Source organism: Pygoscelis adeliae, unplaced genomic scaffold (assembly GCF_000699105.1).
Source record: "Pygoscelis adeliae isolate BGI_AS28 unplaced genomic scaffold, ASM69910v1 Scaffold57, whole genome shotgun sequence".
Lineage (NCBI taxonomy): Eukaryota > Metazoa > Chordata > Aves > Sphenisciformes > Spheniscidae > Pygoscelis > Pygoscelis adeliae.
This window is the reverse complement of record NW_008825615.1, coordinates 13,254,014-13,266,382: the sequence shown is the minus strand read 5'-3', so window position 1 is coordinate 13,266,382 and position 12,369 is coordinate 13,254,014. Positions and strand designations below refer to the sequence as shown.

At 36.1% G+C, this 12,369-nt stretch overlaps 1 protein-coding gene across 1 annotated transcript in view; it reads right to left on the bottom strand.

Moving 5' to 3' along the window:
• Nucleotides 1-12,369, bottom strand: part of KHDRBS2 (KH domain containing, RNA binding, signal transduction associated 2) — a 304,707-nt gene that overhangs the window by 32,823 nt on the left and 259,515 nt on the right. The window contains exon 7 of the mRNA XM_009333248.1: nucleotides 1,680-1,762. Coding sequence (XP_009331523.1) covers nucleotides 1,680-1,762 — 83 coding nt within the window. The remainder of the gene's footprint in view (nucleotides 1-1,679; nucleotides 1,763-12,369) is intronic.

Genomic DNA, 12,369 nt, shown 5'->3' with positions numbered 1-12,369 from the left:
CAATAGATTACTTGTGGCATTCAGCACCACTCAACATGGATAAGTATGACTGCGTGTCCTGTCTTATATTTCAAAAGGAAATGTTTTAGTTGCAGATTTTAAATAAAGTATCCTGGAGGTAGCTCACGTTAGTAGAAAATGTATCTGATGACTAAACTTAATAGCTGTTTAATTGACAAAATTATGTGCCTCTTTATAGGTTTTCTTCCTTGAGTCGAATTATCACATGCCAGTTCTAGCTGGATTATAATACATTCCTCATAAACTTGATACATTTGTCATTTAGTTGCCTGCGACATCAACTTGCAAAGAAATTACAGGTTAATTCAAATGATATAAAGCAATGTCATAGCAGAGAGATTTCCATCTAATTATTATTTTTACACCAGAGGCAGTATCTCTTGTGACAACTTATTATTGTAGCAAAAGATGGGCTGAATTATTTTCAAAAAAGTTGGAGTACATTTGACAACAAGAATATGTACCTACACAGTGACATGATGGGTGCAGCTAGGAATGTATAATTACTTAAAAGTGTTGTTAAAGTATACTTGATGGGGTTCACATTTAGGTGTGACAAATCCTTTTAAATATACTTCACTGGTTATGAAAATACTTACAAAGTATTTTTTATCAGCTCAAGTGCCACTCACTACAGCAGTTCTGGAGCTGAACGTAATTCTGACAGGCATTTTCGTCAGCAAAGCATTCAGCAAAAGAGATGGTTAAACAAAAAGAAAGTTTAAGGTCCTCTGGTCTTCGGAGTGCAGAACCCTGTATGTATACATTGCTTTCTTGCCCAGTAAGAATCACATTAACGCAGTTAAAATCTGTGTCTTTTCTTCTTAAAATTTCATTTGCCTTTCCACAATCTTACATGTACTCTTAGCAACCCATAAGAGCATTTTCTGAATAATTGGCTGAAGCAATCTTTTATCCTTCAGCTTAACTGTGAAAAAGATGTCATTCCATATTTAATAAACATGGACCAACTGTTGAATTAATATATGAGTGCGTGGTGTATGAGTACATAAAAAGCGATCATTTTTTTGCCTCATTTTAGTGACACAAATCATAAAAGATGTGAATGTAATTTTCCCCATTATTGCACACAGTAAGAACATAAAATAAATTTCCAAACTTGGTTGCTTTTATCAATTCTGAGAGTTGCTGAGAAAGTAACTGGCTGAAAACAGATAGTTTCAGCCTTACTTCAGACATGCAATTCCCTTCTATAGTTTACCTTGATGGTGGATGCCAACCAGTGGCAGGTATTTACCATCATAATTTTTTTTTTTTATTTCCTTCTGGTTTTGCCCAAAATATTGTAACAGCCATAAATATGAGATGCCCTTGACAACTTCACACTAGCAAAGGAAAAAAAATTGCACAAACAAGTTCAGAATGACATCAGATAGGAAAATGATTTAATTGCTTGCTTTTTTTAAAAAAATATACTTAATTTGCACCAATTTTAAAAGTATAGCTGCTTGCATTTTTGCTTCATCTGAATAATTCTGTATATAAACTCTGACTGCCATTATTACTTTTTGAAAGCTTTTTAAAGTACTGTGAGATTTGTAGAATTTAACGTGGAAAATAAAACAGGAGATTTACAGGAAAAGCTAAGAGAAAAAAAGTGTTCTTTGAAAAATTAATGTAAAAGTACAAATGCTTACCTTTGTGTTTGGGTGGCATAACTGTTATCATATGCCTCATAGCTTGGATCATCATATTCACCCCCATATCCATCATCATATCCCTAAGGGCAAAATAGAACACCACAGCTTAGAAGAGTGATAAATCAAATTATATTATCAAGCTGTAAAAGTAGCTTCCATCAACATATACGTGCTATGTTTGCCCAGTATTATGTAAAACATGCAGCCTACTGGTGAGAATTGTGAACCATGAAGAACAACCTATATGTTGCAAGGGTAAAGAAATCAGTTGCTCATTTAAGAACTCAGCTTATTCATTGATAAACTGTGGTGTATTGTCCAAACCACAGTGCTTCAGTGGGATCTACATAGAATACTGATGAATGATAGTGAAAGCAATCATTTCCTAGCAATTTGTTATATAAATGGTTCCATAAATACCTATATGAACAAATGGCAGGAAAAATATATTGACCGTACAACATTGTTAACAATGTTATTGTGATAAGTTCATAATATTTGGTCTATTTAAAAAAAAACAACAAAAATAAACAACCTAGACAAACAATATTTGTGGATGTTTGTGAAGGAAGTAATGGGTTATGATTTTTATAAATAACTTACAGTAAGCACCTTTTCCTTCATTGAGCATCCCACTCTTTTTAAAGGCATGCTTTTCTGTGAGAAGTTAATGAACACTGTAATACAGGTTCCTCCCATCTAACTTCAGGGTCCTAACTGAAGGGCTCAGACAAATGCCCAGTCTGCCTAAGCTAGAGAGACACAAATAACTTCAGAAGGTGGTTCAGCTTATCTAATGCCTGAATCTTCTACTGAGGGAGCCATGGGCAATTATGATCCATTGTAGCTGCCTCTGAACCAAAGAGTGCTCAGGAACCAGACAATAAGTAAATACATAAATAGATAATCCAGGGAATGACTTTTGATATGCTCTTTTTATATGACAGGACAACAGAGTAGGCAAGAAATGCTGTACGGAAACACTTTTTTTTTTCTATGAATTTTGGGAGCCAATATTTTTAGTTAAATAGAAACCAAACATTTCGTACTCACAAGAAAATTCTCCTGTTATGGGAAGTGCTAAAGGAAATAGAGGGCTTAAAAATCTTTCATTCAATATTAGTTACAGCAGAAGGCAATATTTTTTTTCCCCACAAGCTATGCAAAGTTTAGTTAGGTTGGGGTAGAACGCACAGCATGAGGCAGCTCCAAAATAACAGCAGTCCAATAAACAATCACTCTGGTACACTATCATAACCACATAAAGTACAGTGTTAGTTTGGTACGTCATTATTTCTGCTAATTAAACTCCATAATGATATTGAACTACTTCTGATTTAAAGAAAACATTCAAAGGAGGAAGCATTTGTTTATGCCTCCTTAGGTCAAGCATATTAAATTTGTCTGTCCTTCCGGTCTCCTACCCAGCAGTGAGGGTGAGTGTGGATTCCAGGTGGGAGACTTCACCCCTGAGGTGCTGCGTGGCCTGAAGGAATGACAGGACTTCAGATGGTGACTCCACTTCTCAGGCACCCACGTCAGCTGCAGTAAGGGAAAGCTTTTCCGGGCAGGAGGGAGAGTCCCGTTTGGAGACTGGGGAATGGCCTCTCCCAGAATCTGAAGTCCACACAAACCTTGTCATCTTCCATTTCAGGTGGAAGGGCACCAGTTTGACTTGCCTTCATTAGTATAAACTCATAGCAAAAAGTACAGTTAAACACATATCCCTGCGCCTCCAGTGATATATTTAGCATTATAGAGCTAAATACACAATCTTGCTTCTGGGGACAGGATGAGAGAAACCATGAACCACAGGAGACAGATGCTAGTCACATCGATTAGTATGCTACTGGGCAGGATCCTGCTACTGTATAGACGAGGGTGATCCAAGTTCCTACATAAAGTCGAATAGCTAGAAGAAAGACATTTCAGCATGCTTACCCACCATATGAGAGAACAGGAAAGGCAACAATTACAAATTAGCGCTCTCAGTTTCTTGACGCCTGAGGTGGATCAACGTTCAGCACCAGCAGGGCAGAGAACACTTGTTAATATTTGACACTTCTGTGGGTTCATGCTACAGATTTTAACAGCCTCCCTAAAGGCTCAGAGCAGGTCAATACAGTGCAAATGGTTCAAGTGGAATGGTTGGAAACCAGAGACAGAGTAAAAAAGCACAATGTATCCTTAATAAGGAAAAAGTATTTTCTGGATAATGTTCTCTTATTTGTGTCAATCTGTATGAGAATTATCTTCTAATCCTACAGGTGAACTATTTATGTTTAAAACTATTTTAAGTTTAAAATTGTACCCAGACACCCTTATCCCAAAGAACCTTCAGCTCCCCAGACCCTACAACTTTAATGTTTGAAAGTGTTTCTTGCATGCACATTTTGAGAGATGAAACATCCAGCTCCCATGTAGACCCTGTTAAGATGCAGAAGCTATGAGTTTGAGGACATTCAAATTCACATATTCTACGCTCTGTGTGTGATGAGGATCGTGCTCCCAAGAGCAGTTCTGTATAAATCCAGAGACCAGAACCCAGGATGCCCTCTCCAAACACAGTGCAATCTTCTACTCAGTAATAGGGTCAGACTCCTTCATGCACTCTCTAGGTCTATTAGTCCTTGTATTAAAAACAAACAAACAAACCATATTAAATTGATAAACGTTCTGTACGTGCATGCTGATAGGAACAGAGCTGTGCTCTTAGAGAATCTAAGTTACTAGTGCTGTATCCTCACCTCATTGAAGGCAAAAGGATTGATTACCCATGCTGTCAGTATTTTGAATATGACATTTTTTCTTCTATAATTTCTACGATTTCATTTATTTCACCATAAATCTTCACATATATGTGTATAACACTTAGACCTTCCATCCTGTATGTAAGTTCTAATGCCTTTTAATTGAGGTCTGTGCTTTTCAAGCAGAAATGTCTCAGATAAAGCGACTTTGGGCCTGATCTGATCAATGTCCACCACTGGAGAATCCATCTCCACGCTCATCAGAATATGAGAAAACTTGTATGAAAAGTTGATAGGGTCAAGCAACCCAGTTTCAGTGAAGGGGAAGAAAGCACTTTGCTAAATATTCAGCGTTCTTTGAAGAGGTTAATGAGGGTGCACATAAGCAGGACCCGAGGGAAACAGGTTCCTTTGAACTCCAAAAAGTTACTGATGAGGTTTGATTCTCAAGGGTAGCCAAGGGACTGGGGTTGGTTGCCTGGGAAGACTCTTCTCCTGTGTGAGGAGTCTTTTTCCCCATGGTAGCTGCCACCACCATTCAGAAGAAAAAGCTTATTGGAATGAACTGAAAAATATGAAACGGGGGGAACTATTAGAAATATTCAAAGCCAAACTGATAGCCATTTCTAGACTAGGTTTTTATGCCAGGGTGTCTTTATCTCAGGTATTTCTTAATAAAACACCTTTCCAAAACATAAGAAAAAGACCTCTACTTTGTGTCAGGGAAAAGGAAAGTGAGCCTTTCAATGATTAGGATTTGCTCTGGCCTTACAGTGATACATCCTGAACTGGAGATAAAGGAACAGAAATACACATCCGGAGCTGCAGTGGGGCTAACAATGTTTATAAACAATTATGGATTATTTTGAGGAGCTTTAGTATAGTTTAGAGTTGAAAAATAATAACCAAAAGATAAGAAAAATTAAGGAAAATTTTAAAATACAGCTCAATACAAGAAAAGACTAATTTGAGTATTTACCAGTCTTTCCCCACAAAGTGAAGATAGGAAAAACTCTTAGAAGAATCTCAGAATAGCACATGAAATTAACATTGGGAACACTCACTTCAGGAGCAAATATGCACTACTCTACCACTGATAAAGAAAATTATAGTCAGGGGAAAAAGGGGTGTAGAAGAAAAAAGGGACATAATTGGAAAAAAGGCTTATATTCTACTACCTGAGAAAAAGTTAAGTATCAATTTGTTTCAACACCTAAGATATCACTGAGGAAGATTTATTTTATTTACTTAGATTTACTCAAATCCTCTCCAAGTTGCAGATGCTGAAATAAATATTAGAAATAGAAACAAAATAGTAAGTATCATCAGTAACAAGGGTATCATAATCTAATGCAATCTGATCTCTTTAAACATGAATTTCCTACTTAATGTTAAAACCCTATTTCAAACAGTAACAGTCCACTCTCAAATGCATCAAGTTTAAATCACCTCTTCTCTGAATAACCTTAGAAAATAGGATTTTCACAGCATGCTCTGAAAAATGGTAGGTTTCAGCTCTGGGAAACCAAGAAGGAAAATAATTCTAATACTTCTAATGAAAACTGCCCTACTCACAATATTTTATGTATGTCCTGGTAATACATGATAAAATACATTGTAAGGAAGTCAAAACTAATTAGTTTTTTTATAGAAGACAGCCCAACTTTTTCTAAAATAACAGACTGCAAAATATCTAGACTTTTTTTTTAAAAAAAAGCAAAACAAACAACAATAAGTCAAAGTAAAGTGTGTTATGTAACTCTACTTTACTTGGCAAATACGTGAACAAGAAAAATGTCTGCAGCCAGAGAACCAGGGTAGCCCTTCTCATGAGCTGCACCCAGCAGTACACAAAAATTAGTACTGTACCTCAGAGAAGGTGAGGGTATAAATCAACCTCTAATTGTAACTCTAAGTAAAACCAGTTGTTTCCCAGTAAAGGAGCCTTTGCATAGTTTCCACTATTTTCTTCTCCTGGCTTTATAAATCTACAAATGCTGTCTCACTCTCTTTTCTGTTGTGACTTAGCCACATCCATATTTTCTCACACATCCATATATCCTTAAGCTTAGAAGTCTAAAAGCTAGTTGTCTTTCACTAACCTAGTGGTAGATTCCCATAAGCATCACAGGGTAGAAACAAAACATCTTTAGAGGCTAATTCATCCCACATACTTTTGACACCTATTTGAGGACAAGTTGAATTGCTCTTTAAATGAGAACTTTCTTTCCCATGACTATAAACGGAGCCCGGGATGCATGTGTTAGATTTAGATAACTAACCTTTAGGTATGTAAGTTAGTTCATTGTTTGAAGGAATTTATTGCTCAGAGAAAGCTGAGCTCGTAAAAATCAGTGCTGCTAAGCTTAATTTTGAAGGGACCTGAGCCCCAGAATGCAATCAGAACGCTGTGAATGATGCATGGGGATGGGTGGGCACATCAGAATAGTATCTCAAAGAGATGGCACTCTGTTCAGAGAAGATCTCAGGTTAGACAACCTGGCATGCAACTGACTACACACCTACATCTCAGGAAATGCTAACAACTATGGGAAATCTTAAATCCCACCCCTTTTACTGTATATGAAACACTGGAGAGAAAATAGAGAAATACATCTGGGAAGCCTTCTCCTTCCAGATGTATGACTCACACCCTTGGCTAGTCATATTGCCTGTTTGGCTTAATGAATCTTAATTTTTTTTCCTGCAAAGAGCATTTAAGGTGATTAAATAGTGTCACAGAGAAATGGCAATTTTAACCAAAGTTAAAAGCAGATCACAGCTATTATACTTGAACCTGTACTACTGTCACCTCCTTCTCTACTTGTTCCTTTTAAAAAAGCAGCAGACAGCACCATCATTGTGTGTTAACAACGATTTGTGAGTGCTGAGCTGGCTGAGCCTCTCTAGAGTGCCGTAAGGGGGAGGACTTGCCTTCCATCACGGTCACACTCATGGGTTTGGTGCTCAGTCCCCAAGTCATTCTAAGGTGGGGGCAGCTCTGAGTAGATGTAGAGGAACACATCTCAATATGTTAATTTTTTGTAATTTAGACAAATGGCAATTTCTCTCTACTGACTACAAAGAGGGGTAAAAACTGTAATTACTTTAGATTTGGATTATTCAGTGTTGAAAACCTGCAAGTAGAACAGATGAATTTCATTGAAGTACCTGGGAAGTTAGTCTGTTGCTGAGCAAGGATTCCCAGAATCGTAATTTATGCTTAGAAACTGAAATTCTGACTAAATCATTCTGTAAGTACATATGCTTGCTATCATAGCTGGCCTTGGATTCTTCAGCTATACCTCCAGGGTCAGAAAAAAGAGAAACTAGATATTATCCATTTGTTGAAGATGATGTATATCTCCTGCACTAGTGAGATCTACCAAGCGTTTTGAAGATGAACGCAAAGACAAGTAGAGTGGCACTATATCCATCAAAATGATAAATAGTAGTAATAAAAATAATGCTGAAATTAAAATCAGAATACTAATCAATTGAAAAATCAGAGCTCTATGTTATGGACTTCATAAATGCAATATATGAACTAAAGTCTACAGTGCTGAGACAACCCAGAGTAGGTGTGCTTGCCAGAGGCAATGAAGTAATCTCAACACACTTGACCTCTTAACAAAATCAGTCTTATTCTTCACATACCAGCAATGGGAAACACCTTTATAACTGAACGGTAAAACATACAGAGGTGAACATTTTTCACATAGTCATGGAAATACAATTGAAATTTCAGTATAATCACAGTCACAGAGATTTTGCAGATTCAAAGCAGAGAACATAAATGAGCTATTCATGTCCTCATATTTCAACAGTTTAAATAAACCTCATGTTGAACAATTAGAGTAAAAAGAATGAGTCAAACTAAAAATATTTACTACCCAGATGTCCTAAAATTGATGGTATTTAAGATAAAGATTGGGCAGGGGCCACAGAAGCAAATAGCTGTGCCGTGCCAAAGCAGTCACAGTAAAACAGAATCTCAGATACTTCAAGAAATTGCTGTGTACTCTCCTAAACGTAGCTTTCTCTTTTTTCTCTATTTTTTTCCATAATTTTTCAACTAAATGCAAAATGAATGAATAACACTTAAAATACTTTTTGGTGTACTGAAAAAGAAAATCAGAATGGAATGAAAATGTAAAAGAATAATAGAAATGAGACTTTTCTTACTCCTTCTATATTTGCAAGACTGTAGCCTACAGCACGGTTTGCTGCTGCAATTATTATACCACAACACTCATCTGACTAACACCTTTATTTCTTCAAATCCTTCTTTTAGCTCTCCTATGCTCATGAAGTCACATTAAAACTTCTAATTCATGTGTCAAAGCTCTGTATATCAGCTGCTGCTTACATCCATTTAACTTGTTGCACTTTCCCTGTCCCCTAACCTTGCTACCATCGGCACTGAAACCATTTCCTCTCCCATTTTACTTGTGGTTTTTTTCATATTGCCTCTCCTTATGGAATAGCATCCTAACCTCAGTGTCAATCTTTTATTCAGATCCTATTGCACAGGAATGTCTTGCAGAAACATCTCTTTCTTCCAATATCAATAAAATGACTTATTTTAGTAATAAGCAGCAAGTGGAGATGAAAAATAATCCCAGGTATCTTCTTTGTGTATCTGCAATAAGTTGCATCTTTGCACTTGTCTACGATTCTGAGATCCCTGAAGAAAGGATTTTTAATTGTTATTTTTACTGATGACTTATACTGCTTTATATAGTACTTGAGTGATAATATATTACAGTAGCAAGTTGCACTGGTGACAATATATCACATAAATGGCATTTAAATGAAAGATTTATCTTTTCCGCGAACTGAAATGAGTAGAGTAGAAAGCAGCCTTTGGCTGCCAAGGGAGGATGGGCTGTAATACACCCACTATTAGTTTTAATCTCTTGATGATATCTAATATTTCTCTTTCCAAAATTTCAAGCAAAGCAGATGGTGAACTTCTTGTGCATCCTGATGCTCCCCCAGCTGTATAATCCATAGATGGAGCTGACATAAAATCTGTCTATGGAGCAGCGTTTCTTGTATCGTAGATACAGAAATTATTACAAGTATTCGCTAAAGACTGACAACTCTTCTCTCTGAGTTTAGCAACTTACTGATGGTTTAAAGCATTTCACAATGGTTTGACTTGCTAGACACAATGCCTTAACAGTGAACCATTTCAACCTTAATTAAGCTTTATAATAAACCAGGAAATGAAATTTCCAGGTCTTGAATGGTTGGGAATTCCAAGGAATTCTCCTTTTTATTTTCCAACCCTTGAAAACTGGACCACAGGATTGTCCATCTCAGAGCCTGTAAATGTGCAAGTAAATGCTGAGGTACTGGCAAACATCAGAAATGTTTTGATAGGTGCTTTATAGGACCTTGAATTGCATGTAATTTTAAATCAAATTTTACTCTGATGTATTATGAATGCTGGAAGTAGGCAGATTAAATACAATTTGGCCAAATTCAAGATAATGTGCTCTAGTAAATACATCCTCAAATGCTATAAACTGCCCCTGCCCCTGAATTTACAGAATACCCTCGGGAGAAGACCTGTAGGAGTCATCACGATTAACAGCTAGAAGATCTGTCCAATTTTACTGCAGCATTAAAACAAAAAGGCTCCACAAAAATAGCCTTATATTTTCTATGTCAAGAAAAGAAAAGAAAATACATAGGTTAATTCTATGTTCAATCCCATTGGTTTTGATCCTTTTTTATGCTCTATTTAAATATATTTAACCATTAAGGATTCCATGAATTAGTAATACATAACAGTAACAAAACTTCACAGTGGAATTCGAGACAAAATTGTTTAAAGTGCTGAAAACACAGGGCAAATAAAGATTTATTTATTTATTAATCCTGAAGCAGGTCTAGATGAGAGCTCAGGCATTCTTAATGTTGGAATCTTTATATCCTAATCTTTGCCAGACACCCCAACCTTTTTCATAAATTACATCTCTTGCTGAATCAAATTCCAACTGTCCTAGACTGTTACAAAGAGAGTTCATCACATATTTCCTAGAATCTAATTTTATAAAAATATTTCTGAAAATAAATTTGGACAATGAATTTATGCATTTTGCATAATTTTTTATTATTTACATAAACATTTTAACTCTTACATTTATTTTTCTTACCTTATAAAAGACCATAATGCAGTATTTAGAAGACATAACAATGGTAATTCTTATTTGGTGTTGTTTTAAGCCACACAGCTAAATAGTATTTCACTAGTTCCATAATACCTTTGATTTAATTTTTGAAGTTGCAACCTGAATAGTGTCTCATCAATTTATATATTTGAATTGATCAAACTTTTTTTTCTTTCAAACTTAAATTTTGAAGAGTTGACATAATGAAACTTACTGTGAAAAATATAGGTGGATTTTAAAAGTTATGAAAATTAATCTAGTACTAGGGAAACTAAATGTTAAGTTGATATCAGTTGCAGAAGAGATGAACTCATTTTTTTTCTGCTTATGACAATGAATCAAGTTATTATACAAGTGCTGCTTACAGTAAATGCAGCAATGTCTGCACTGCTGCTAATCACGTTTGGATGAAAGTGTTCCTGGAAATTCTTCTTGGTCCTGTGTACTGTACAGGAATAAAAAAGAAAGTGCCTACTCACAGCTTAACTGTAATTTTTCATTTTCTAACAGATATTGTCAGATTAGGAAATACAGTTTAGCATGATGTATAAAATACAAGGATTAGAGGTAATGCAGAATTTTCTTCTTAGTTTTAAAAGATACGTAACTTAACTAGCACAATCTTGTACAGGAATTATTGCAGAAAGGCCAGGTATAATTAAAAGCAAACATGTAGAATGTGATGGGACTTCTCATCTGTGAATATAATAATGAGCAAAACAGTAGAAAGTGGTTAACACATTGAGATACTTAGAGGTAGTCTTTAAATTATTATTCCCTCAAGTTTGAGCATGCAATTAGAGAAATTAGGGATGGAAGAGAACAGATCATCTATGAGGAGCTCCTGTCAAATATGATTGCTCCTTTCAGCACATTTTCTAGTGCTTTCTCTAATCAAATTCTAAATATTGCCAGTAGTAGGGATTCCACCATTTCTCTTGGGATACTGTCTGACAGCCTAATAGATCTTTGTGTCAGACACCTCTGCTAACTTCATCCCATATGACTAAATATATCTCACTGTACCAGTGAGATGTATTCTCCCAACTCAGTATTCTCAGTATTTTCTGATGTCTCTGTTATATTCTTCCGTTTTCTTTTAAAAATAATTCAAATATAAAGATTCAAAGTCAAAGGCAACCCTGACACTGACAGAGATATACTGATCAGCAGATAGCACAGCAACAAGCCAGAACCCCCAAATCTTCATAAAAACCTTATACAGATCCCTACCTCCACAAATCCCTTCCTTTTCCTTGGGTCCAGCAAACAGATGTGCCAGAAAAGATGTCCAGTCATCTTTGACTGTACTGGATCAAGAGTGTCAAACACTACGACTAGCCCCCTAAAGTGAAAGACTTCTAAACAAGTGGCTCTCAGGTGGTGATAGATGACCTGCCTGAATTAAATCCTTAAAGTCGGATGGAATTTTATTGCACTAAAATCTACCCAGAAAGTCGCAGGAAGTCCCTACAGACCTCAGAATATGGCTTTTATAGCAAGACACTCAGCTTACTCAGCAAGCCTTTGTGCTGTGCACCAGATCGAATTTGCAGATTTTTTTTTAAGGTGATCAAAGTGATGTAGATATGGATCACAGAAACAAAATCTGTATTAAATAGAGAATGAAAATCCTGTTATTATGTATGGCATATTCCTAGACTCTGGTGCAGCCTCACTGTCATGCTGCAAACAGGGATGCGTCGTGATCCCAGATTATAGCAAGACACAAGAAGGAAGGAGGAATAGTAAGAA